This window comes from Scyliorhinus canicula, chromosome 9, assembly GCF_902713615.1.
Source record: "Scyliorhinus canicula chromosome 9, sScyCan1.1, whole genome shotgun sequence".
Classification (NCBI taxonomy): Eukaryota; Metazoa; Chordata; class Chondrichthyes; order Carcharhiniformes; family Scyliorhinidae; genus Scyliorhinus; species Scyliorhinus canicula.
Genome location: NC_052154.1, coordinates 156,615,062 through 156,642,929, shown reverse-complemented (window position 1 = coordinate 156,642,929; position 27,868 = coordinate 156,615,062). Strand labels below are relative to the sequence as shown.

The 27,868-nt window shown below is 47.8% G+C and overlaps 1 protein-coding gene across 1 annotated transcript; it reads left to right on the top strand.

The window, feature by feature from the left end:
- Positions 1 to 256: 256 nt before the first annotated feature.
- Positions 257 to 27,497, top strand: irf7 (interferon regulatory factor 7). The gene is made up of 9 exons (XM_038808013.1): positions 257 to 873; positions 6,725 to 6,899; positions 8,979 to 9,091; positions 12,598 to 12,652; positions 14,662 to 14,799; positions 17,071 to 17,232; positions 20,192 to 20,560; positions 22,236 to 22,348; positions 24,336 to 27,497. Exons 1-9 carry the CDS (start codon positions 709 to 711, stop codon positions 24,501 to 24,503), a joined length of 1,458 nt encoding a protein of 485 aa, XP_038663941.1. The 5' UTR covers positions 257 to 708; the 3' UTR covers positions 24,504 to 27,497.
- The last annotated feature ends 371 nt before the right edge of the window (positions 27,498 to 27,868 follow it).

Genomic DNA, 27,868 nt, shown 5'->3' with positions numbered 1-27,868 from the left:
TTGGGGGCTGGAATGGGTGGGAATGGGAGGGTTTGGGGGCTGGAATGGGAGGGTTTGGGGGCTGGAATGGGTGGGAATGGGAGGGTTTGGGGGCTGGAATGGGAGGGTTTGGGGGACTGGTCACACGCCTGTTAAACTGGATGGCAGTACAGTTTACAGCTTCCGGAACAATTACACACGCTCCAATTTTTGTTTGGATCAACGTAGAGCAGCGATAGAAAGTGAAACTTAAAAAACGTCTACAAACTGGAGTCGAGTCCACGTGATTTCTAAGAAAGGACAGTGGACTGCCATATTTGGAAAGTTTGCATTGCCGCCCCCCGGAGTATTTGATCCGAAGCTGTTAGATGTGTGGTGAGCTGATTAAACCACAAAGAGGGAAGGGTGAACCGTCTCCTCTAGGGGGTTTTGCAGACGCCTGGGGCTTGTGCTAACCTGTGATGTAACAGTGACGGCTGCAGCCCAGCCCACTGTATATAACAGGCTGCAGCCCCGGGCTGCTGTCGAATTGAAGGCAGGTAGACTGTTGTGCAGCAGTTTGAAGACACTGCAAGTAGAAGTCTATCTTGCGTTTGCCCGGAGGAATGGGGGTGCATTTACTGATGCCTTGTACCTTAGTCCCATTGTAAAATTCACTGCTCCCCTGCCTGTGAAACGTTAACCAGCAGCCCCCCACCCCCCTGTCCTTATCACTTTGTTGTTTGCACAATGAACAACCAGAAACCACAGTTCAGACCCTGGCTAATCCAGCAGGTGAACGGCGGCTGTTACCACGGGCTGTGTTGGCTGGACCTCAACAAGGCGATATTCCGAATTCCCTGGAAACACGCCGGCAGGCAGGACCTGTGTGAGAATGATTACAGCATCTTCAAGGTATGAACGACAGAGCTGCCCGGATTGAGAAAAGTGTCTAAGATCCCCGGCTGAAATGAGGGAGTGCTGCACTGTCCAAGGGTCAGTACTGAGTGAGTGCTGCACTGTCCAAGGGTCAGTACTGAGGGAGTGCTGCACTGTCAGAGGGTCAGTACTGAGGGAGTGCTGCACTGTCAGAGGGGCAGTGCCGAGGGAGTGCTGCACTGTCAGAGGGTCAGTACTGAGGGAGTGCTGCACTGTCAGAGGGTCAGTACTGAGGGAGTGCTGCACTGTCCAAGGGTCAGTACTGAGGGAGTGCTGCACTGTCAGAGGGTCAGTACTGAGGGAGTGCTGCACTGTCAGAGGGTCAGTACTGAGGGAACGCTGCACTGTCAGAGGGTCAGTACTGAGGGAGTGCTGCACTGTCAGAGGGTCAGTACTGAGGGAACGCTGCGCTGTCAGAGGGTCAGTACTGAGGGAGTGCTGCACTGTCAGAGGGTCAGTACTGAGGGAACGCTGCGCTGTCAGAGGGTCAGTACTGAGGGAGTGCTGCGCTGTCAGAGGGTCAGCACTGAGGGAGTGCTGCACTGTCAGAGGGTCAGTACTGAGAGAGTGCTGCACTGTCAGAGGGTCAGTACTGAGGGAGTGCTGCACTGTCAGAGGGTCAGTACTGAGGGAGTGCTGCACTGTCAGAGGGTCAGTACTGAGGGGGTGCTGCACTGTCAGAAGGTCAGTACTGAGGGAGTGCTGCACTGTCAGAGGGTCAGTACTGAGGGAGTGCTGCACTGTCAGAGGGTCAGTACTGAGGGAACGCTGCGCTGTCAGAGGGTCAGTACTGAGGGAGTGCTGCACTGTCAGAGGGTCAGTACTGAGGGAGTGCCGCACTGTCAGAGAGGGTCAGTACTGAGGGAGCGCTGTACTGTCAGAGGGTCAGTACTGAGGGAGTGCTGCACTGTCAGAGGGTCAGTACTGAGGGAGTGCTGCACTGTCAGAGGGTCAGTACTGAGAGAGTGCTTCACTGTCAGAGGGTCAGCACTGAGGGAGTGCTGCACTGTCAGAGGGTCAGTACTGAGGGAGTGCTGCACTGTCAGAGGGTCAGTACTGAGGGAGTGCTGCACTGTCAGAGGTTCAGTACTGAGGGAGCGCTGTGCTGTCAGAGGGTCAGTACTGAGGGAGTGCTGCACTGTCCAAGGGTCAGTACTGAGGGAGTGCTGCACTGTCAGAGGGTCAGTACTGAGGGAGTGCTGTGCTGTCAGAGGGTCAGTACTGAGGGAGTGCTGCACTGTCAGAGGGTCAGTACTGAGGGAGTGCTGCACTGTCAGAGGGTCAGTACTGAGGGAGTGCTGCACTGTCAGAGGGTCAGTACTGAGGGAGTGCTCTGCTGTCAGAGGGTCAGTGCTAAGGGGGTGCTGCACTGTCAGAGGGTCAGTACTGAGGGAGCGCTGTGCTGTCAGAGGGTCAGTACTGAGGGAGCGCTGCACTGTCAGAGGGTCAGTACTGAGGGAGTGCTGCACTGTCAGAGGGTCAGTACTGAGGGAGTGCTGCACTGTCAGAGGGTCAGTTCTGAGAGAGCGCTGCACTGTCAGAGGGTCAGTACTGAGGGAGTGCTGCACTGTCAGAGGGTCAGTACTGAGGGAGCACTGCACTGTCCGAGTGTTGTTACTGAGGGAGCACTGCACTGTCGGTGGGTCAGTACTGAGGGAGTGCTGCACTGTCAGACGGTCAGTACTGAGGGAGTGCTGCACTGTCAGACGGTCCGTACTGAGGGAGTGCTGCACTGTCAGAGGGTCAGTACTGAGGGAGTGCTGCACTGTCAGAGGGTCAGTACTGAGGGAGCGCTGCACTGTCAGAGGGTCAGTACTGAGGGAGCGCTGCACTGTCAGAGGGGCAGTACAGAGGGAGCGCTGCACTGTCAGAGGGTCAGTATTGAGGGAGCACTGCGCTGTCAGAGGGTCAGTACTGAGGGAGCACTGCACTGTCAGAGGGTCAGTATTGAGGGAGTACTGAACTGTCAAAGGATCAGTACTGAGGGAGTGCTGCACTGTCGGAGAGGCAGTCCTGAGGGAGTGTTGCACTGTCAGGGTCAGTACTGAGGACATTCTGAACTGTCAGAGGGACAGTACTGAGGGAGTGCCAGGCTGTCTGAGTGTCAGTACCGAGCGAGTGCTGCACTGTCCGAGTGTTGTTACTGAGGGAGTGCTGCACGGTCAGAGGGTCAGTACTGAGGGAATGCTGCACTGTCAGAGGGTCAGTACTGACGGGGTGCTGCACTGTCAGAGGGTCAGTACTGAGGGAGCACTGCATTGTCAGAGGGTCAGTACTGAGGGAGTGCTGTGCTGTCAGAGGGTCAGTACTGAGGGAGTGCTGCACTGTCAGAGGGTCAGTGCTGAGGGTGTGCTGCACTGTCAGAGGGTCAGTACTGAGGGAGTGCTGCACTGTCAGAGGGTCAGTACTGAGGGAGCGCTGCACTGTCAGAGGGTCAGTACTGAGGGAGTGCTGTGCTGTCAGAGGGTCAGTACTGAGGGAGTGCAGCACTGTCAGAGGGTCAGTACTGAGGGAATGCTGCACTGTCAGAGGGTCAGTACTGAGGGAGTGCTGTGCTGTCAGAAGGTCAGTACTGAGGGAGAGCTGCACTGTCAGAGGGTCAGTACTGAGGGAGCGCTGCACTGTCAGAGGGTCAGTACTGGGGGAGTGCTGCACTGTCAGAGGGTCAGTACTGAGGGAGCGCTGCACTGTCAGAGGGTCAGTACTGAGGGAGTGCTGCCCTGTCAGAGGGTTAGTACTGAGGGAGCACTGCACTTTCCCTCTGTTGACAGTGGGATAATGCCGCGCTACCGGCACTTGGAGGGTGCCTCGGTACTGACACTCAGGTCGGTACTGAGGGAGAGTTGAACTCTCAGTAGGGATAGTCTTCTGATGAGATGTTAAAGTGAGGCACCCACTCGTGGATATAAAGGTACTGTGACATTGATTTGAAGAAGAGCGGGAGATTATGGCATGGTGCCCTGGCCAATGTTTGCACCCAACAGTTTCAAACCATAGAGTCATAGAATCCCTACAGTGCGGAAGGCGGCCACTTAGCCCATCGGGTCTGCACCGACCCTCGGAAAGAACACCCCACCCAGGCCCACTGCCTTGCCCAATCCCCGTGACCCCCAACTAACCTACATATCCTTCTACACTAAGGGGCAATTTGGCATGGCCAGTCCACCTAACCTGCGGGTCTTTGGACTGCGTTTGGAAACCGGAACACCTGGGGGAAACCCACAGACATGGGGTAAACGTGCAAACTCCACACAGACAGCCACCTCAGGCTCGGAATAGAACCCGGGTGACTGGCGCTGTGAGACAGCAATGCTAACCACTTCCTGAGAGATTACCTGATCATTAATCTCACTGCTGTTTGTGCACAAACTGGCATAGTCCTGGTTTCCTGCAGCTTTATTACTAACTTCAAAAACACTTCAATGACTGTAAAGCACTTTGAGATGCCTTATTGTCATGGTGGATGCTATATAAACACTAGGCTTTCAGACATTGGGTCTAACCTTGTGGGATTTCTTTTCAAATTGTTTGGGTTTTGTGTTTGAATTGTTTTGATTTTAAGGAGTGTACTCTGAGGTTGACGCTGTCTTTAATTAAATTCTAACTTTGATGGAAGCCTGTCATTCTCAAAGATTGTTGCTTTAATTAATACTGGTGTGAAACATGGAAAATCAGTGGATTAGCGTCAGCACTAACGTCTGACCAACCGGCAAACCTCAGTGGGGAATATTCTGTGAACTCTATTGAACGAGCGGACCGCACTGCACAGCACAGCTTGTAAATGTTGCCTTGCTGTACAGTGCTTCAAATAAAACATGACATCGCTTGCTGCCTTGGCACGTACATGATACCTGCCTGCAGACCGGTTGAAGGGATGCCCCCTGGTCTCTGCTCCCTGGTTCAGACAGGATGATTACTGAGAACCCTCCTCTGGACCACTCAGCGAGTTGTTAGCGAAGGACCTGCGTCTTGTCAGGTAGTGATGAGCCACCATGCCCACGATCGGGCGCTGACCATCAAAGCTAGAGGACTTTTGAAAATGAACATGATTGAAATTTCCTTTAAGGTTTAGTAAGACTGATTATCAGCTCAAGAAGCTGCCATGCTCTGAAACTGCACAAATTGACCTTCCATAGTCAGCAGTCTGGCATCTGTTAGCAAGGTTCTGTAAAAAGTTTGGTTTGTGTCTCAGTTAGAGTTCCTCCCATGCATACATATGCAGTTTCTAAGTAAGATTCGTCGGTTGATTTTATCCAAACAGTCGTCATCAAAATATCAAAGAGCAGCCTGTCTAGGCCTATCGCTGTTTAAACATGTTGTTAATCTGGTGGAGTCACTTTGCTGCCCTGTGGTTAGTTAGCAGCTTGTTAGGTGAGTGAAACATTCAGATTGCTGCTTGCCAGCTCGCCCAAACCCCTGGCACAGCTGTCAGCAACTGCAATATCCACTGTCGTGGGAGGTATGCCAATGGCTATTTAGGGGCGGTATGGAAGGAGCACCGTACTGTGTCAGAAGGGCAGTACGGAGGGAGCACTGCCCTCTGTCAGTGGGGCGTTACAGAGGGAATACCGTACTGTGTCGGAGGGGTGATAGGGAGGGAGCGCAGTACTGTGTCGGAGCGACAGTACAGAGGGAGCACTGCCCTCTGTCAGTGGGGCGTTACAGAGGGAATACCGTACTGTGTCGGAGGGGTGATAGGGAGGGAGCGCAGTACTGTGTCGGAGGGACAGTACAGAGGGAGCACTGCCCTCTGTCAGTGGGGCGTTACAGAGGGAATACCGTACTGTGTCGGAGGGGTGATAGGGAGGGAGCGCAGTACTGTGTCGGAGGGGTGATAGGGAGGGAGCACTGCCCTCTGTCAGTGGGGCGTTACAGAGGGAATACCGTACTGTGTCGGAGGGGTGATAGGGAGGGAGCGCAGTACTGTGTCGGAGGGACAGTACAGAGGGAGCACTGCCCTCTGTCAGTGGGGCGTTACAGAGGGAATACCGTACTGTGTCGGAGGGGTGATAGGGAGGGTGCGCAGTACTGTGTCGGAGGGACAGTACAGAGGGAGCACTGCCCTCTGTCAGTGGGGCGTTACAGAGGGAATACCGTACTGTGTCGGAGGGGTGATAGGGAGGGAGCGCAGTACTGTGTCGGAGGGACAGTACAGAGGGAATATCATACTGTGTCGGAGGGGCAGTAGGGAGAACTGTACTGTGTCGAAGGGGTGATACAGAAGGAGCACCGTACTGTGTCGGAGGGGCTGTATGGAGGGAGCACCGTACTGTGTTGGAGGGGCAATACGGGGGAGCAACATATAATGTCGGAGGGGTGATACAGAGGGAGCACCGCACTGTGTCGAAGTAGCTGTACGGAGGTAGAACCGTACTGTGTCGGAGGGGTGGTACTGAGGGAGGACCGTACTGTGTCGGAGGGGCAGTACAGAGGGAGGACTGTACTGCATTGGCGGGGCGGTACTGAGGGAGGACCGTACTGTACTGCGTTGGTGGGGCGGTACGGAGGTAGGACTGTACTGTGTCGGAGGGGCGGTACTGAGGGTGGACTGTACTGTGTCAAAGTGGCAGTATGCAGGTCGCGTCATACTGTGTCGGAGGGGCAGTATGGAGGGAATGCCGCAGTGCGTCAGAGGGACGATATGGAGGAAGCGCCATTCTGTGTTGGATGGCGGTATGGAGGGTGTGCCATAATATGTCAGTTGGGCGGCACAGAGGGAACGCCGTACTGCTTCAGAGGGGCAATACGGAGGGAGCATCGCTCTGTCTCCACACTAGTATTCTCCACCGTTGCTGATTGGTAAGAATTGTGCCCTTTCTTTTTTCAGGCTTGGGCCATTGTGAGTGGGAAATTCACTGAAGGTCCTCGAAAATGGAAAACTAACTTCCGGTGCGCCCTCAACAGTAATGATTCCTTTACTTTGATTGATGACAATTCAAAGGAGTCTTCAGACCCACATAAAGTCTACGCCATCACCAACCAGAAGGCCAATGCAGCACCTAGTACGTATCACCCATGTGCTTAGGCTCAGTCTTAAATGTTCTATTTCACAGAAAAGAACTGAGATGCGCAGAGGTCACTGATAGATTAGCAATAGTTTCATTGAATATCAGAACAGGCTACAGTGCTAATGGCCTGCCCTTTTCTTGTGGATATCTGTTTGTGTGTATTATGATCCCGAACAAGACCCCATCAGTTGCTAGGATACCAGACAGAAACCTCCAATATTTTATTTAATTTGTAAGACTATGAGGAAAGGATACTTCACTCCAGGAGTGATTCCTAACAGAGTTAAAATAACTTTAACATCATACGAGAAAATGGCTTACAATTACCCATTAAACAATGCTTAACAATGACAATGAAACACTAACTCCTAACTTCTATCTTTTATCTCTACTCAAGCAAAACCCATCCCAGTTCAAAATCTACTTATAAATATAGTTAACCAACTCAGAAATACTTGGATATGCCACTTTGAGAGAGAGAACCTTCAGGAACCAGCTTGCAGATTCTTGCCCGTGTCAAACTACTGTTTAACCTGCCAGCCTTTTCAGAAACTGCTGTTCTGCTCACAGGCAAATATTTTTTAACAAAACTACTTTGAGAGAAACTGCTGCTCTGTCCAGAGTGAAGTCTTTAATGGAACTGAAGCTCAACACCTGACTGCTTCAGTCACTGGCTCCTCCCATTAACTACATCATCTTATTAAAGCTTAAAACAATGTGCGTGATCGGACGGCCTCATCGTGCCTGACTCAGTGACGCGACGAGGCCATTAAATCTCGTAAGTGACCTCGCCATGGCACCTGGGGTGCCTCCCAGGTCATCGGAGCCAAGTGGCATCCCTTCCTCTTTTTTCACAGTGAAAGCACTTAGCTTATTTTGAGGTGGTGAGGAGCTGTCAATCATAGCAAGTGTGTTTATAAACATTGTGGTTCGCACTTGAGATGCATTCAAGTGTGAAGGGAAAGATAAATAAACAATTAACCAAGCAGCAATGTCTGAACCATGAGACAGAGAATCACAGGCTCATGAGTTATTGCTCTGTGAAATTGAATGGATGTTTAGCATTTCAAAGGCTGTCAGGTGATTTGAAACTTGAAGCTTCCTAGGAAGCTGCTGACATTTGTAACAGCTGGTGTTTCAAAGGTATTTCTCTGAGGGAGCAGAAGTTCTGCCTTAATTCTTCACTGAACTGCCTTGACTGCTCATTAGTTGTGAGGCAGAACAGTGCAGGGTGAAGAGGCCACATCAGAGATTTAAAAACTCAGACCAGGAGGATGCTGTTGAGCATAGGGCTGCTTGAGATCGCCATGCCAAGGTTAATCTTCAGGTTACCCAGGGCTGAAGGGGCAGATCAGACACGGCACCCCCATAAGTGTGTGGGGAGGGGGAATGTCTTCCTGCGGTCAACACCTCACTCACAGCCCAAGCCCACCCAGCTCCCAGGATCCTCCCCCTACAGCCTGGCAGTGACAGAGGAGCACATTATCAGTGCCTTAACCTCCCCCTGGGCTCCACCACGCCAAGGCGATACTTGGCCAACCTTGCATCAAAGTCCACCTGCTGGATTAGCTGCTGCCGCATCAGTGGAGGGTGCTAAAACTGAATGTGCATCTGAATCAGCAGCGGAGCATTGTAACAGGTTTTTTCGGTGATCTGCCATTCTTTGCCCAATTGGGAATCCCGATACCCGTGTCAGACAATGGAGAATCCATCCTTGTAAATTGTTTTGATGCAATAAATAAGGAGAAACCGTTTCCAGTGGCAAAAAGGGTCGCTAACCAAAGGAGACAGATTGAAGGTGTTGGGAAGAATGCGCTATCTCAGGAAGGTGGCGGAAGCAGATTCAACAGTAACTTTCAAAGGAAATTGGATGAATACTTGGAAAGGAAAAAGATTTGCAGGGCTGTGGGGAAAGGGCAGTGAAGTAAGATTAACTGGACAGCTCTTTCAAAGAGCCAACACCAGCTGAATGGGCTGAATGCTCTCCTGTGCTGCATCGTTCTTTGACTCTAGGTAATGCAAAACAAAAAGATGGTTTGATGTTAAAATCTTTTCTCGATGCTGTGATTTCAGATCTTCTGCAGGAGGATGACAACCTAGAATCAAGACTCTACATCAGTCCTGAGACCAGCCCGGCCCAGCCCGACTTCACACTCTACAACCCCCATCAGTCCTTTGAACTTCAGGTACAATGGGATCTGGGACTCCAATGTGCTGAGCTTTGATCCATCAGGAAATCTGTTAACACGTTAGGAATCTGAACATGGAACAGGAAGCAGTGATCCCGCAGTAGGTCATTGACACATTGAGAGCTCTGGATAACAATAGTCAGCTGCTTTCCGCACCTCAGTAACTGTCTCTCTTTCAAATGATTTTAGACCCATGGCTCTGGGGAATATTCCACATTCTTAGAATCTTTAGCCTGGCAAACTAAGAGGGGATGGTTTAGCACAGTGGGCTAAGCAGCTGGCTTGTGATGCAGAACAAGGCAGCAGCGCGGGTTCAATTCCCGTACCAGCCTCCCCGAACAGGCGCTGGAATGTGGTGACTAGGGTATTTTCACAGTAATTTCATTGAAGCCTACTTGTGACAATAAGCGATTGGGCAGCATGGTAGCATCGTGGTTAGCACAAATGCTTTACAGCTCCAGGGTCCCAGGTTCGATTCTCGGCTTGGGTCACTGTGTGGAGTCTGCACGTTCTCCCCGTGTGTGCGTGGGTTTCCTCCGGGTGCTCCGGTTTCCCCTCTCAGTCCAAAGATGTGCAGGTTAGGTGGATTGGCCAGGCTAAATTGCCCTTGGGGTCCAAATTGCCCTTAGTGTTAGGTGGGGTTACTGGGTTATGGGGGTAGGGTGGGGGTGTGGGCTTGGGTAGGGTGCTCTTTCCAAGAGCCGGTGCAGACTCGATGGGCCGAATGGCCTCCTTCTGCACCGTAAATTCTATGACTTTGACTTGTTTATTATTATTATTTCGGGGTGCATCTTTAAACAGGCTTAGCTCTTTTTGGACTTGCTGCTACCTTCTAATTGCTCAGCTGAATGAGAAACAACATTCTCGATCTACCCTGATACGATTTTAAACACCTCAACCACTCGACCCACAAGTTCCCAATCTCCGTCAAGCAGAAGGCGATCTGACCCAGTTGCTCAGCACCACGGTCTCGGCCAAGACTCAAAGGTGACATCCTTCTTGTCTCTGAGACAGGCCGATGAGGATACCACTCTAGAAATTTGAGCACTGAATCCAGGTAGACACTCTTGGGCTGTACTGAGGGAGTGCCACCCTTATCGACAAGGGCGCAGTACTGAGGAAATGTTGCACTGTGTGAAGTGCTGTCTTTCTGATGAAATGCTAGTCTGAGGCCTCGTCTGCATTCTCGCAGATGGATGTAAGAGATCTCATTGTGTGATTTTGAAGGACAACAGGGGCGTTCTCTCCCCAGTGTTCCAACAAATATTTATCCTTCAATTAACGTTACTAAAAATCAGAATATCTGTTCATTTATGATAGTGCAGTTTGTGGGATCTTGCTGTGCGTAAATTGCCGCATTTCCTACATGACATTCCTGAGGTTGTGAAAAGCACTATAGGATTTCACGTCTTACATAATATTAGGTGCAGAGCATGTGGCAGTATGCAGCAGGTTAAAAACAACACTCAGAATTATTCGCAAATAAAACAATTACACCGATGTAGAAAGAAGCAAGTGTATTTGACTAAGGATTGCAATCAAAGTGTATATGAGAAAGGACCTCAATCAATGGGTAAACTGTTTCAAAAGAAAAAAAAATCACACACTTCAGTTATTTTTGTGATGAATCCTGCTGTATGTTACTTAGGAGATAGAGTCATAGATGTTTACAGCATGGAAACAGGCCCTTCGGCCCAGCTTGTCCATGCCAACCAATTTCTATCACTAAGCTAGTCCCACTTGCCTGCATTTGGCCCATATCCCTCTATACCCACCCTGCCCATGTAACTGTCTAGCTGCTATTTAAAGGAAAAAATTGTACCCGCCTCTACCACTGCCTCTGGCAGCCTGTTCCAGATGCTCACCACCCTCTGTATGAAGAAATTTCAACTCTGGTCTCTTTTGTATCTCTCCCCTCATCCCTTAAACCTATGCCCTCTAGTTCTAGACTCCTCTACCTTTGGGAAAATATGTTGACTATCTACTTCATCGATGCTCCTAATTATTTTATAGACCTCAGATCACCCCTAAGCCTCCTACGCTACAGGGAAAAGAAATCCCAGCCTTGTTGTTATCTCCCCCATGTTGAGACAAAATAAGTGACTGTCGACTGCAGTTCTGTTTGTCACTGATATATCTATCATTACTCTGACGCTAAAGGAAACTCCTCACTGATAAAATTAATTCATGTTAGTCCCAGGCAGTTAAGACATCAGTTCTGTTTGTCACTGATATATCTATCATTACTCTGACGCTAAAGGAAACTCCTCACTGATAAAATTAATTCATGTTAGTCCCAGGCAGTTAAGACATCAGTTCTGTTTGTCACTGATATATCTATCATTACTCTGATGCTAAAGGAAACTCCTCACTGATAAAATTAATTCATGTTAGTCCCAGGTGTTAAGACATTAGTCAACAGTTAATCAGATAACGGATTGTTTTTGACATGCGATGGTCGGTAGGCTCTTTGAAACTGAACCTCGCCTTGGATTAAAACTCTTGATAGTTCAGCAAGGTGAGCTAATAAATTCTGTCAATTTTCTCCAAGGGCCCTCGCACACCCCCCCCCCCCCCCCCCCCCCCCACTTCATCTCGTGTGCCCGGTAGACAAACCGCCTTTATTTCAGTAGTATTCATGTCTTGGGAGTGGTATTTATAAAAAAGATTGAAGCTGGAATTATGTGAGCGTGTTTATGTAATAGCGATGGATCAAAAGAACAGATAGTCGGAGCCAATGTTTAATTTATTTACCCTACCTGATGTCTGGAGAAAGTACAAAGCTTTCTACTTGATCAGATATCTTTTTAAAGCAAACTAATTGTCTCTCTGAATGAACAAACAATCCATTATTTACAGTACTGGGCAGCACATTAGCACAAGTGGATAGCACTGTGGCTTCACAGTGCCAGGGTCCCAGGTTCAATTCCCCACTGGGACACTGTCTGTGCGGAGTCTGAACATTCTCCCCATGTCTGCGTGGGTTTCCTCCGGGTGCTCTGGTTTCCTCCCACAGTCCAAAGACGTGCAGGTTAGGTGGATTGGCCATGCTAAATTGCCCTTGGTGACCAAAAAGGTTAGATGGGGTTATTGGGTTACGGGGATAGGGTGGAAGTGACGGCTTAAGTGGGTCGGTGCAGACTTGATGGGCCGAATGGCCTTCTTCTGCACTGTATGTTCTATGTTCAACTCCAATCATAACCCAGTGTGAAAAAATCGGTACTGCACTGGGAGCGCCAGGCTGGGCAGTGTGCTCAAGTCTCTTAGGTGGAACTTGAACCCACAATCTTCTGAATCAAATGGGAGGGAGGGAGTGACACAGTGAAAGATCCACCGGCACAGCGATTGGAAACTGATTGATAAACACGTTCATTAATGATATAACCAATGTGAGTTTATTCATGTTCTGAGCTAAGTTTGGCAGGGTCTGATGAAGAGCTTGATGATTGGGGATTACTAATAGACCAAAATACAGATGTTCCCCATTCTTTCTTTTGAACTAGGTGGATGAATGCATTCCACATTTTGGATTAATGAATCTGACGGACGGTCTTGCAGGTCAGTATTTTTCTCATTGATACAAGTTCTATGTTATGTTAGTGAAGTTGGGCTGTGTGAAATTATGGAGTGGATAATCCAGTGGGACATACATTTGGACATTCCTTACCGACAGCTGGAGGGAGCTGAAGACTGCTCCAAGCAGCGTGTAAAGTGCCTTTACAGCGCAGCTTGTGGGCCAAAGTGCTTGCACACGGAACCCCGACACACACACACACACACACACACACAACTCCCAGCTTCATCCCATTTACCACACCCCTTCCATACAGTAGCCCATTGAAAAGGATCAGGAGCCCCGCCAAAACCCGGGATTGTGGATGGGACCTACCTACTCCAACATGCTTCCCCAATTGACTGGAATGTTGGGCTGAGCTCCATCCAGGGAACGTCTCGAGGAGACTCAGGGTGTGGAATTGAAACTGCATCTGAAGAGATGCAGCCTTTCAAACTGAAACTCTGTTTCCCCAGAAATTCTCCTATCCGGCAAAACCCTACCCATCCGGCAAAACAACCCTACCCGGTTAATGTCCAGCCTGTTTCCTTGGGTCCCGAATTCCCAGTTTCTACCTCAAAGTAACATTACAGTTATAGAGAGTTTTGGTCAGGCCTCATGTGGAGCACCGTGTTAACAGCTGGAGCTCAAGAAGGTTGGATTGACCGTGTAGGGAGTGCAGCACAGATTCCCCAGAATGATACAGCAGTTGGACGCTTGTGAGAGTTTGAAAATTGGTAGATTGACTGCACTCCAGAAGTGCTTCACTGACTGTGCTGCGCTTTGGGATATTGTGAAATGTGTAAGGATACTTCTGTTTAATTTCTGTCTGTTCCTTTTTTCTCCTTTTAATTTCTGTTATTCTTTTGGCCACTTCAATGTTTGTACATGGACAATTAATGTACCTATGCCTTTAAGATGGACATCACCTTTTAATTTGAGTGGCTGGTAAACTGAGGGTTGACCTATGACCCTAAGGCAAGGCAGGTTGCAAGAAGCAGTTTACATTTCTGATCAGAGGATTCCAGGAAGATCGGTGCTGACACACCTTAATGAACTTGGCTGTCGGCCATGGGGCTGTTTTGAATTGCTGGGCTTCGTCAATGGCCCCTGCCAATTGATCAGGGTTTTCTCTGGAATGTTTCTCCTCTGCGACTGCGTTTTCTCTTTTACTTTAATTTTGGGTCTCCGCCCTGGAGGGTCTCTGCACTGATTTCTCTCTCATCTAATGGATTCTTTCTAAAGATCCGAGTTAAAAACATCTCTGTCTGCACAGCCAGACTGAACTGCGAGCAATTTCCGGCCGAGCCACCAGCTACAGGAAGGGTTCAGATGTCTAAAACCCTTTTAAAATCTTGTGTGGGGAACTAGTTCTTACCTCAGTAAGGCTGTTGGTCATTCTGGTGGAATTGAAAACAAATAAGAACTAAACAGGCCTGAGGCTGTTCCTTTGAATGAAAACCCAAGGTTGATTAAAGTTAAAGTGCCTCTCCAGAGAAAATCATATTGTCTGGGAGTACTGACTGATTGCTGCTGCCAGAAGATCATCTCTAACACTACACCCGTGGCTTCAATTCCGAAGCATCCTTGGAAGACAGCCTGCTGTAACGATTTCAACATCAGAAGCAAGGATTCTCTCTGTTCATCTTAATCCTTCTTATTTACCCCTCCTCCTCTCCGTTTTTGTCTGCCTTATGTGTGTTTGGGTAGAGGGTGGGATGGTAGAAGTGGGCAGAATAGATTAGCTGGCTGTTATTCTGTTACGATGATTGCATATTTCAACTTTATTTCTGTTATAAATAAATAGTTACTTGTGTTCAACATTCAAACCTGGTGGCCATAATTTATTGAGTAGTCAAGGGGCCAAGGATTGTGTAAACTTTATACAAATTATTGGTTAATTGGCTTGTTTTGGGACTCCGGGGTCTGTGGGGCTGGAATCAACCGTGCACTCGCCCCGGGTGCTGTAACAAATGTGATATTCAAAAACAAACTTTTTTTTGTTCCCTTGAAGACCAAGTGGCTCCTGACCCATTAAATGCAGTTGGCTTCTTTAGCCCGATGATGAACGGACACGGCAATCTACAGGTGCCTCTGGGCACCCCTCCCCAGGATATTCTCGGTGTGTCCCCAGCACAGGTTGTTCCCAGTGGTGAGTAAATAGAGCTGCTGAGTCAAACAGTAACACCAGAAATGGCTAGAACCAGAACCAAGGAATGGGATATGGGTCAGAGGGCTTTAGATATAACTAAATGTGTGATTGACCTGCCATCTAGGCTTCGGCCTGTAAGTGAAGGTTGTCATCACTACTGTAAATCCCCCACCCGCCCCTCCGCCTCTTACCAACTGGATATGGGCCTTGACTTGGATACAGGGAAAAAACTTGTAGCTGCTGCGGTCGAATTGTACACTGGGGCTTTCTCTCTGACTGCTTCAGTCCCTTGCTGGATACATTCTCCATGAGGGTATGGGGGATTTTAAAACCACCGGCCTTTACCACTTCTGATCCGATCCTTCAGAAAGATGCACAAGGTGCAGAATGACTGACATGAGACAGGAAACTTTTGTCCAGCACAGGATCTGGACTATGAAGCTGCAAGGAGCCCATTTCATCAGGGGGAAGCTGCAGAGATCCCAAGCAGGGTGGTGGGGTGTCCCGAGGCTCACTCCTTTCCCCACGCCAGTAAATACGAAGCTGAATGTGTCAATTATCATTACTCAGTGTGCCTTAATGCAGCACTGAGCTGACTCGGGCTATATGGCATGGTGGCACAGTGGTTAGCACTGATGCCTCACAGCGCCAGGGACCCGGGTTCCATTCCGGGAGTCTGCACGTTCTCCCCATGTCTGTGTGGGTTTCCTCCGGGTGCCCTGTTTCCTCCCGCAGTCCAAAGATGTGCAGGTTAGGTGAGGTTAAGGGGATCAGGCAGGGGAATGGGCCTAGGTAGGGTGCTCTTTCAGAGGGTCGATGCAGACACGATGGGCTAAATGGCTTCTTTTGTGGGGGCCACGAAGAATCCAGCACGAGTCTTCAGGATACAAAGAAATAACATTTATTTACAATAACATATATATATATATATATATATACAACAGCAGCAACTTCCATTGCAGCTAACTCCTCTCTCGCTGCTGGTTCCAAACTGGCCAGCTCTATTTATGCAGGGAGTCTGCTAATGATTTCTCCGCCCCCCCTCTTTGGGGAAGCTCATACTCCCACAGGATTGTGGGATTGTCATTAGTCCCCAGCCAATGGTAAGCAGGCAGGTTATAACAGCTTCCTTCTGCACTATAGGAATTCTATGATTCTACGTCTGGGGCAGCACGGTAGCATGGTGGTTAGCATAAATGCTTCACAGCTCCAGGGTCCCAGGTTCGATTCCCGGCTGGGTCACTGTCTGTGTGGAATCTGCACGTCCTCCCCGTGTGTGCGTGGGTTTCCTCCGGGTGCTCCGGTTTCCTCCCACAGTCCAAAGATGTGTGTGTTAGGTGGATTGGTCATGATAAATTGCCCGTAGTGTACTAAAAAGTAAGGTTAAGTGGGGGGTTGTTGGGTTACGGTTAAGGGTGGATACATGGGTTTGAGTAGGGTGATCATGGCTCGGCACAACATCGAGGGCCGAAGGGCCTGTTCTGTGCTGTACAGTTCTATGTCTATGTCATTAAGCATAGAATTTACAGTTCAGAAGGAGGCCATTCGGCCCATCGAGTCTGCACCGGCCCTTGGAAACAGCTCCCGACTTAAGCCCACACCTCCGCCATATCCCTGTAACCCACCTAACCTTTTTGGACACTAAGGGCAATGTAGTATGGCCAATCCACCTAACCTGCACGTCTTTGACTGTGGGAGGAAACCGGAGCACCCGGAGGAAACCCATTCAGACACAGGGAGAGCGTGCAGACTCCACACACAGAGAGTGACCCAAGCGGGTTTCGAACCTGAGACCCTGGAGCTGTGAATCAACAGTGCTAACCCACTGTTCCACGGTGCTACCCATCAGCTGTTTGGTTTGAGAAACGGGGAGGAATAGCAGCGCAACCTCGCCTGTGCGTTTCCCATCGGCATGGGGTAGTTCAATTGGAAATCCCATTGGCAAGCGGCGAGAAGACAGAATTCCACCGCCAGGGAACAGCGCGCTGCGGTGAAACATGTGGCTCAGGAATTGGAGAATCCAGCCAGGGTTTGCAGCTCTGACCAGCAGAAACAGGGAGGCTGTGATTTGTGTGTGGTTTGACCTTAAATCGCGGTCCAACAGAGAGGCAGTTTCCTCTGGTCACACCCAGAGATCTACATCCCATTAATATTTGCTTGATTTCAACTTGAGATACCTCCCATCAGACATTGTTTGGAGAGAATGCTGTAAATATTGCATGTTACGTTGACGTGTTTAAACAATTAGAATCACCGTTTTTCTGTTCCAAGTATTGGACCAGCACTGGGAGCCTTTCCATGTCCCACAGTCCCACATAATGGAGAATGTGGCCCAGGAGATGCCAGTCCAGATTCCTGTTCCAGATCTCCTGCTGAATCCAGCTCCCGGAGCACCGATCGTGACTGCAGCCCCTTCTCAACTCTTCCAACAATGTACGTCAAACAGAACAACAGCCGAACCCTGTATCAACTCATCCTGTCTTTGCTTTTTCTATTTTAGACAGTTTTAGACAGTAAAGAAAGACTTACATTTCTATAGGGCCCTTCAGAGCCAAAGACCATCCAAAGCACGTTATAGTTAATTAAGTACTTTTGAAGTGTAGCCACTGTTGAAATGTAGGCCACAATGTGATATTGACCAGGTAATTGATTCTTCATGATGTTGGTGGGGGGATAAATACTGGACAAGACATTGGGGAGAACTTTATTCTTTTTCAAATAGAACCATGTGATCTATCATACCACTGAGAGCAGATAGGACCTTGGTTTTAATATCTGATAGTGTTGCTGTCCCTCAGATTTGCCCCTCCAGCTGCACAGCGCTCCCTCAGTCCCGCAGTAGGAGTGCCAGTCTGGATTATCGGCCAACATTTCTGCAGCCTTTTCTGAGTGAAGGAAAACCTGGGCACGGACTGGGTGAAATGATGGCCTATTTTGCCTTAATTCTGTCAATAGGTCTTGGTCATCAGTCTCGAGACCAAATCTGAACGGCACCATGGCATGATCATCCACTTCCCTCAGCATCCAGAGCTAGAGTAGCAGTTAAGACCATCTTTGTACTGTCGCCCAGCCTTCAATGGTTTGGGGGAACGACACAAACTCCCTCCCAGAACGACCACAAGGTGCATTAAAACCTGCCGGCTTTTGTTTGAAACAAATGAATAGGAAGAGACCATTCAGCCCCTCCAGCATATTCTGTCATTCAATTAGATCATGACAGATCTGTATCTTAATTCAATGTAGCCGTCTAGGTTTTATATAACTGTACGGGTCATTATTAGTTCTCACAAAGAAGTTTAGAGGCTTGTATAAGAATAATATTTATTTCACAACTGGCAATGAAATTACTGTGAAATGCCCCTAGTTGCCACATTCCGGCGCCTGTTCAGGTAGACAGAGGGAGAATTCAGAAAGGGTTTCCTCCGGGTGCTCCGGTTTCCTACCACAAGGAGGAAAGCACAGTAGCACAAGTGGATAGCACTGTGGCTTCATAGCGCCAGGGTCCCAGGTTCGGTTCCCCGCTGGGTCACTGTCTGTGCAGAGTCCGCACGTTCTCCCCGTGTCTGTGTGGGTTTCCTCCGGGTGCTCCGGTTTCCTCCCACAGTCCAAAAACGTGCAAGTTAGGTGGATTGGCCATGATTGGATCTGAAATTGGCTAGCTGATAGAAGACAAAGGGTGGTGGTTGATTGGAAATGTTCTGACTGGTGTCCAGTTACTAGTGATGTACCACAAGGATCTGTTTTGGGGCCGCTGCTGTTTGTCATTTTTATAAATGATCTGGAGGAGGGCGTAGAAGGATGGGTGAGTAAATTTGCAGATGACACTAAAGTCGGTGGAGTTGTGGACAGTGCAGAAGGATGTTACAAGTTACAGAGGGACATAGATAAGCTGCAGAGCTGGGCTGACAGGTGGCAAATGGAATTTAATGCAGAAAAGTGTGAGGTGATTCATTTTGGAAGGAATAACAGGAAGACAGAGTACTGGGCTAATGGGAAGATTCTTGGTAGTGTGGACGAGCAGAGAGATCTCGGTGTCCATGTCCATAGATCCCTGAAAGTTGCCACCCAGGTTAGATAGATAGATAGATAGAGAAATACAGCACAGAACAGGCCCTTCGGCCCACGATGTTGTGCCGAACTTTTGTCCTAGGTTAATCATAGAATTTTGGACACTAAGGGCAATTTTTCATGGCCAATCCACCCAACCTGCACATCTTTGGACTTTGGACAGGTTGAGAGGGTTGTTAAGAAGGCGTACGGTGTGTTAGCTTTTATTGGTAGAGGAATTGAGTTTCGGAGCCATGAGTACAAAACTCTGGTGCGGCCGCATTTGGAGTATTGCGTGCAGTTCTGGTCGCCTCATTATAGGAAGGATGTGGAAGCATTGGAAAGGGTACAGAGGAGATTTACAAGGATGTTGCCTGGTATGGAGGGAAGATCTTATGAGGAAAGGCTGAAGGACTTGAGGCTGTTTTCATTAGAGAGAAGAAGGTTAAGAGGTGACTTAATTGAGGCATACAAGATGATCAGAGGATTAGATAGGGTGGACATTGAGAGCCTTTTTCCTCGGATGGTGATGTCCAGCACGAGGGGACATAGCTTTAAATTGAGGGGAGATAGATATAGGACAGATGTCAGAGGTAGGTTCTTTACTCAGAGAGTAGTAAGGGCGTGGAATGCCCTGCCTGCAACAGTAGTGGACTCGCCAACACTAAACGCATTCAAATGGTCATTGGATAGGCATATGGACGATCAGGGAATAGTTTAGAGGGTTTCACAGGTTGGCGCAACATCGAGGGCCGAAGGGCCTGTACTGCGCTGTTATGTTCTAAATTGCCCTTAGTGACCAAAAAGGTTATTGGGCTACGAGGATAGGGTGGAAGTGAGGGCTTAAGTGGGTCGGTGCAGACTCGATGGGCCGAATGGCCTCCTTCTGCACTCTATGTTCTATGTTCACAAGTCCCGAAAGACGTGCTGTTAGGTGAATTGAACATTCTGAATTCTCCCTCCGTGTTCCGAACAGGCGCTGGAGTGTGGCGACTGGGGGATTTTCACAATAACTTCATTGCAGTGTTAATCTAAGCCCACTTGTGACAATAATAAAGATTATTATTACTGATATACTCCTGAAAAGTGCCGGCTCTATTTTTAAAAGTGGTGTCCCCTTGTTTTGGACTCTCCATCTGCCCCACAAAATCCTTTAAACATTCCCATTAGATCACCGTTCAATCGTCTATTCTCGAGGGAGTAAAAGTAGCCCACCCTCAGAATGAAACCCATTTAGCCCTGGTATCATTCTGATTACTGAATCTGCTCCATGCTCACTCTGAAGAAATTATCACCGGGTAAAATCAAAACCATTTGCTGATTGAACCTCTTCCTCTTTGTGCAGTTCCGAGAGATTTTGACATTACCATTTACTACCGCGGCAAAGAAGTCCTTCAAAGCACGGTTAGCAACAGCCTGGGCTGTCAGCTGTATTACGATGAAGAGAATGGGGGATTTGCTCAGCTACAGCCTGTCAAGTTCCCAAGTACAGAGGAGATAAATGATTTCCAACAGAAAAGGTTCACCAATTGCCTCTTGTCAAACGTGGCAGGAGGCCTCCTTCTGGAGCATAAGAACGGAGATCTTTTCGGCAAGAGACTGGGGAAGTGCCAAGTCTTTTGGGTTGGATCAGAAGCATCAGAGAACGAGGGTTCACAGAAACTGAACCGAAATGAGGAGATCAAACTATTCAGCCTGAAAAATTTTTTAATTGGTAAGTTACCTGCTGATTCGGTTTCTGTTGTAGAGCGTTAAGTAACCCTGGCTTCCACGTAACTCCCAAATGTTGAAGAGATGATTCAGTCTCCCACCCTCGCCTTGGAGAGTTTCCCCCCCCCCTCTCATAACCCCCCCCTCCCCGCCCCCCACTTTCCTTCCCTGTGACCTGACCCAAGATTAAGGCCTTCCCAACACATGGACTAACTCACATTCTGCCATGACACCACTGCCCAAGTGTCACTCCCTGTGACCTTTACTCCTGTTTTTAACATCCCATTCAACTTTCTTTAATAGCCACACGTTTTATGTAGTCAGAGACTTGTGGTTTTTTTTGGAGGACTGTGCTTGCTGACAGTTACCCGTACATGTTTTTAATGCCTTCCTCATTCCCCAGAGACGCTGGATAAATGCAACAGGCTCAGCACTTCAAAGAACTCCCCCTCAAATTTGGGGAAAAGCCTTGAAATAAAAATCAGTTCATTTAGAAAGAATTTCACGCAGTGCAGCCCAGGTGCGATCTGAGCTGCACACAGTCCGGGGTGGGGGGGAGCTATGGAGACAGGAACCTCCATAGTAGGTATGTTCACATGGCAGCCTTTCAGACTGCTGATCAGCCTTTGTTAATTGCAATCCTCCCACTACCTCTGTGTTTTCCAATGAGGAAAATGAAGAATTGAGAACATGGTGAGTATTTTTAAATCATTCTTTCATGGGATATGGCCATCGCTGGTAAGGCCAGCATTTCTTACCCTTCCCAAATTTCCCTTGAACTGAGTGGCTTGCTGGGTCATTTCAGAGGTCAATTCAGAGTCAACATTTTTGTGGGTCTGGAGTCAAATGTAGGCCAGACTGGTTAAGGACAGCAGATTTCCTAAAGGTGAACCAGACAATGGCTGATAACTAAGACTCGGGTGGGATTTTTCCCACCGGTGGGATCATCGGCGGAACTGGAAGATCCGCCCAACAGCCAATGGCGAGCTTCCTCTATCACCAGCAAACACACTGTGGGGGTGGGTTGAATCCTACCCAAACTTTTAAATCCAAATTTATTCGATGAAGACTACATAAAACGTGTGGCAAATTTTAATTCCACCAGCTGCTGTAGTGGGATTTGAACCCCAAGTTGCCTGGGCCTCTGGATTACTAGTCCAGTGACATTACCACTACACCACAGTCTCTCCTTAAATTTTATAACCCACTTTGTCCACAATCTGTCTGGGATGAAAAAGTGAAAGGGATGCTGAGTTTACACCCTGCCCAACTCCTCATCGAGACATAAGATCAAGCAGGTTGCATGAATCTAGTATTGTCTCCAATTTCATGTTTTTTTAAAATACTTTTAGAATACCTATATTCTTTTTTTTTCCTAATTAAGGGGCAATTTAGCGTGGCCAATCCACCTAGACTGCACATCTTTGGGTTGTGGGGGTGAGGCCCACGCAGACATGGGGAGAATGTGCAAACTGCACACGGACAGTGACTCAGGGCTGGGATCGAACCTGGATCCTCAGTGCAGTGATGAAGCAGTGCTACACTGTGTCACTGTGCCACCCCCAATTTCATGTTCCTAATGGCCGATTAGGTTAAACTTCCCCTTGAAAACCTGTCCTCTGAATGTCGACCCGCAGTTAAAAATGGGACCGTTAAAATGTGTCATCTTTTTTTTTTAGAATTAATCGACTTCACACAGCAGAAACGTGGAGTGCCACAGTGCTCCATCTGGCTGTGCTTTGGACAACGATTCGAGTTGGAAACTAAGAAGAAGAAGCTCATCCTGGTCAAGGTGAGAAAGTCTTCGCCAATCCCAACAGCGAGCTCTGCGGATATCTCTCTTTCTCTTTTTAAGAGAGACTTGTATATTATATAGTGCCATTCATAACCGGTGGATGGTCCAAAGCACTTTGCAACAAATAAAACATTGATTGGAATGTAATCCCTGTTGCAATTTGGAAATGCGGAACCAGTGTGCAGACGATCCTAAAAACAGGAATATGATAAATAACCAGCTCATCATACCCAGAAACATGGAACCCGCTACTGCATAGAGTGGTTGAGGTGGATCGTACAGATAATATATTTAAGGGGTAGCTAAATAAATATATAACAAGGAAAGGAACAGCAGATTCAGTTGAAATTGACAGATGAAATTGAATTGGAGGAAGCTTGTGTATTAACACCGGTATGTACTAGTTGGATTTAATACTGTAGCCAGTTTCTGTACTGTACCTTACTACATAATTCTATGCCCTTCATTTCCTGGGCTGCTACTTTCTGTATTGGTTTTCAAAATCTACTAAAGAAAAACTGAAGTTGTTCCCTGTGGGGAGTTAGCCGTTTGGCAGGGGTTTACGACAGATCCCCACTCACAGCAGTGTGAGGTCAGGGTGGTTTTAATTGATGGGATGACTTCCCATCCTGAATGGATTCTATTGCAGCCCCTTCCAAACCCACACCGCCAAGCACCTCGGGCAGCAGACGCACAGCCTGCAGGTTTCCCTCCAAGTCACACAACACTCTGAGTTGGAACTATACAATGGTCTGAACTCCCAAAAATTCATGGCCAGATTTTTGAAAATTATTATTCTAGGCACGGTAGCACAGTGGTTAGCACTGTTGCTTCACAGCGCCAGGGCCCCAGGTTCGATTCCCAGCTTGGTTCACTGTGCGGAGTCTGCACATTCTCCCCGTGTCTGCATGGGTTTCCTCAGGTTTCCTCCCACAGTCCAAAGATGTGCACGTTAGGTGGATTGGTCACGCTAAATTTCCCTGTAGTGTCTAAAAGTTAGGTGGGGTTGCTGGGTTACAGGGGTAGGGTGGAGGTGTGGGCTTGAGTAGAGTGCTCTTTCCAAGGGCCGGTGCAGACTCGATGGGCCGAATGGCCTCCTTCTGCACTGTTGATTCTATGATCCTATTCTATGATTCTAAACACTTAGTTACTGGTTTTGCCTCAGCTGGAGTACTATGTTCAGTTCTGTACACCAGGATTCAGGAAGGATGTGAAGGCCTTGGAGAGCGAATGGTGGAGGTTTACGAGAATGTTACTGGGGATGAGGGATTGAGTGAATCTGATGTCAGTGGTATGGAGAGACTGTAAGGTCTGAAGGAGAGATGAGGAGAATTGTTTTCTGTTTGTACATACCGCAATTTGTGATGATCTGGAAAGCGCTGTCTGAGGGACGTTGAAAGCAGATTCAATAGTAACTTTCAAGCGGGAATTTGCGAAATATTAAAAGGAGAAAATTTTGCAGAAGCATAGAAATGAGCACTTGAAACGCCATAGCATGCAAGGCTACGGACCAAGTGCTAGAAAATGCAAAACGGAATCGGTAGGTGTTTGAAGGCCGGCACAGACATGATGGGCCAAAGGGCCTATTTCTATGCTGTAAAACTCTATGACTCCATGACAATGGCTCTGGAGGCGAAACCAGGGGAGTAGGATCAATTGGATTCTTTAGAGCTGGGTCAAGCACAATGGGCCAAATGGCCTCTTTCTATGCTATATCAGTCTATGATTCTACAAAGAGAGCATTCTTACTTGATTCTCTGGAGGAGGGGAAGCTGAGGCCTCCCTCTACTAACAACCCCACTTCAACCCAGGCTCGACACTCTGAGATCCCAAGACATCTAATGTTTAAACGTGACATTACTTAAAAACACAGCCCTAATTATTTTCACCATTGACAGAACTTGAAGACGTTTGTTTTTTCCTTTGAGCAGCTGCACCTCATCCCTTCAATGTGTTCATTCTTTCTTCTGTTTCCAACTCTCAGGTTGTTCCAAAACTGTGCACCTTGCTGATCGAAAAGGCCCATCAAGGTGGAGCATCCTCACTAACCAGTGAGAATGTCAGTCTGCAGATCTCCAACAGTTCCAACACGTCCTCCATCGAGAACTTCATGGCTTTAGTCAATGAATTGGGAAGCATGGAATGGAGCTAGTGTTGCTGCAGCACTGGTCCCAAGAAACGGGCTTCAACTATCAACACTTGTCAACCTGTTATGTAGGCTTCCTCTTCATCCCACCCAAATGCATAGCTAAAAGTATTCTGACACAATTCCTACAATGCTTATCCAGAAGAATCTTCCAGAACCTGCCACTTTATTTTTCGAACCTTTTGTGACTGTGAACTCTGGGCGAACCTTCAGCTTAATCTTCTGGACCGCGGAGGAATGCTTATCGCACCGTGCTTCTTTCTCGTTACTAGTCAAGGATCTTGGTCTATTTGCAAGCGTTTGAGAAGCTGGATCAGAAGTTGCTTCTCTCTCATCTGGTTCTTGCTGATAAAGGAAAGCAGCGCACAGAAGACAAAACTTCAAACCAGCATGTGGTTCTCTACAGTGTCATTAACATGAAAGGCAGGCAGGAGCAGAAGCAGCTCTTGGTAACAAAACACACAGTCGTGCTGCTCAAGTGGGGAACAGGAAACAAGGATTAAGAATACCCCGCATTTGAGTAGCTTCTTTCCACACCTTCAGGATTTTCCAGAGTACTATGTAGCCAATTAAGTAGGTCTGAAGTGTAGTCACTGTTGTAATGTAGGGAACTTGGCAACCAATTTGTGCACAGCAGGATCCCACAAATATTGATGAATAATTCTGGAGTGGATATATGGGGGGGGTCACTATGTTGTTGGACCGAGAGTGGGAAGGAGTCGCCTCTTAAGTGAGCTGGAAATGCAGAGTTTCCTACTTGTAGTTGTAACACTTGGAGGTTACTTTTTCTTGGTCTCAGCCCCATTTCTACATGCACGCACACACGTGCACAAACACACATGTGTGCACACACACACAGACACACGTGCACCCACACTTACACACAATTCCCACATGGACTCATTTGAGTCCACCATCTCTTAACACCATTAATTGCAAAATAATGACTGGCACGCTGAACAGTTGGGGATTACTTAACAGAGGGCGGGGGGGAGGCAGGGAGAACTGCAAATTCTGGAAATCTCAAAAAAACAGAAGGTTCCAGAGCCATTCCGAAGGCCCATCGGTGCCTGTTTTTTGTAGTTTTATAAAAAGCACCGAAATTTGGGTGGAGGTGTTCTTCTGTGGCAAGTTGATTAACTCCAGTCTGCAAATCTCACTCTGTTCAGGGTCTGTAGTATGGGTGGAGTAAGAGTTTACACTGCATGCCTTGAAAACCACCTCTTCAAATATTAGTTACTAAAGTCTGAGTATCTTTCTGAGAAGTAGTCCACAGATTCGATGGGCTGAATATGCTGCCCGATTCAATGATAACTTCCTTTTTCAGCACGAGACAGAGAGCGTGCGTCTTTGTCATAATGAAGTGGCATCAGTTTCTCACAAACTGATTGTAGGTTAATCCTGACCAATAAATTTCAAGGCAGAATCCATTGATCAGGGAGTGAGTAAGAGGCAATCTTCAAGCTTGAAAACTTTATTTTTAATGTAGTTCAATATTTTTATGGCCATGCGAGTCAATAATTTTAAAAATAATTTAAGAGTTAAAGCAGAAAACCTGACCATCCATCTCATCAGTGAGGCCTTCACTCATGTTGCTCATTGATGGCTTGAATTCAGGAACAGTAACCTCACCCCTGAACTTTCAGAGAGTGACGGTTACAAAGAGTCAATAGTCCTCGGGTAGGGCGGAGTTAGAAATGTTTACAACAAACGACTTAAGGGCTTCCGTATAAACTGTGAATTAGGACCAACCTGTATTGATCTGATCAGATCAGCGCTGTGTGACAGGGTAAACATCAATCTGGAGAATATTGCATTATATTAAGCATGAGTTCCAGAGATTCCTAGATGGGAATTTGCACAAGTATCAAGTATCTGATCCAATTTCGCAGATTGTTGATATTTTACAGTTGCCTGTATAACGGGCCTCTGCACTCACTTGATTTTAATCTTTCTGTGATTGATGCACTTATCATTTGTTTATACAGCTCACCCCATGTCCTTCCCTGTTGACCAGGTGGGCAGTGGTGGGGTAAGAGGTTATGGGAAAGGGGTATACCATTCCCGTTGATCAGCTGGCATGTGGAGTGCCTGTTTTCAGGCCCAAGACAACAGCGGATCATCAATGCAAACGTCACTTTTTTTTAAAATTAGGTCGGGAACAGGCTGATTGGGTTCCATTTAAGCTTGTTGCTCATTGGTCAGAGCAGAATCTGCCCTTGGCTATATCAGGGCACGGGTAGACACTAGCGATTTGGTTACATGGTCGCTCATAAAATCAGCCTGATCAAGGTTCCCAAATTGGCTTTGGGAATGGAATCGGTGCTTATTAATGGAGATAGAAATTGCTCTATATTCAGTCATGGGAGCATAGATCCCAAAACAAGCTAACTTGTTCTACCAGACGTTGGTAGCAGATATACAATGACTCCATTTTCCAATGAAATAATTTGGGAAGGAGTTTATTGAGCTGCAGGGAGATCAGGGCATTGATGAACTTCTAAACTGAATTCCCCAAGTATCCAATGTTCCACTCGTGCTGTGGTGCACACACCAGGTACAGAATGGTTCTTGGTTTTGGTGCAAGGTAATCTGCGTTAAATCGACATTCAGCACTGGTTACAATCCGGGTGCCAGAGTCTCCCCCGGGCCGTGGGGAGGGCGGTGTGCATTCTGGACACCTGCTGACTGCATTTAACATCATCCAAATATAAAGAGGGTGGTGGGGGAGCACAATGAAGAAGATGCACATTCCAAATGGCATTTGTTTTCTCACTGACTATGAGGAGACAACGCCTACAGTCAAATATCCCCCGCCACCCAAACCCCTTCAACGTCTGCACTTTGAAAAATCCCTTTTCTCAGCCCAGCAAAGCTTGAATCTTCTCATTGAGGTTTGAAGGGTGAAATGTATATATTCCTCTATGTCTACATCTGTATATTTTATACCTGTTTGCTGTTTAAAATTTTATTAGTTTATTAAAACATGGAGAAAAATTGCGAGCCCCTTGTTTCCTTGGATTCAGTAGTTATTTTCAGTAAACCTATGCATAATTTAAGGTGCAATGTTTGTGCTTCGAGCACTTTTAATTACAGAAACGAGGATTAGTGTTTTCGGAGTGCAGCCGGTATTCCTGAAGCTTGGCTGATACTCTGGGAGCATGGCAAGTACTCTGGGATGCAGCCGGTATTCCTGAAGCTTGGCCGATACTCTGGGAGCATGGCCAGTACTCTGGGATGCAGCCGGTATTCCTGAAGCTTGGCTGATACTCTGGGAGCATGGCCAGTACTCTGGGATGCAGCCGGTATTCCTGAAGCTTGGCTGATACTCTGGGAGCATGGCCAGTACTCTGGGATGCAGCCGGTATTCC

Excerpts from the sequence above, each read along its gene's own strand:
- irf7 (XM_038808013.1), top strand. The coding sequence starts at position 709 with ATGAACAACCAGAAACCACAGTTCAGACCCTGGCTAATCCAGCAGGTG. Across the intron at positions 6,900-8,978 it reads GAAGGCCAATGCAGCACCTA|ATCTTCTGCAGGAGGATGAC; the intron begins GTACGTATCACC and ends CTGTGATTTCAG. Across the intron at positions 14,800-17,070 it reads AGCACAGGTTGTTCCCAGTG|TATTGGACCAGCACTGGGAG; the intron begins GTGAGTAAATAG and ends TTCTGTTCCAAG.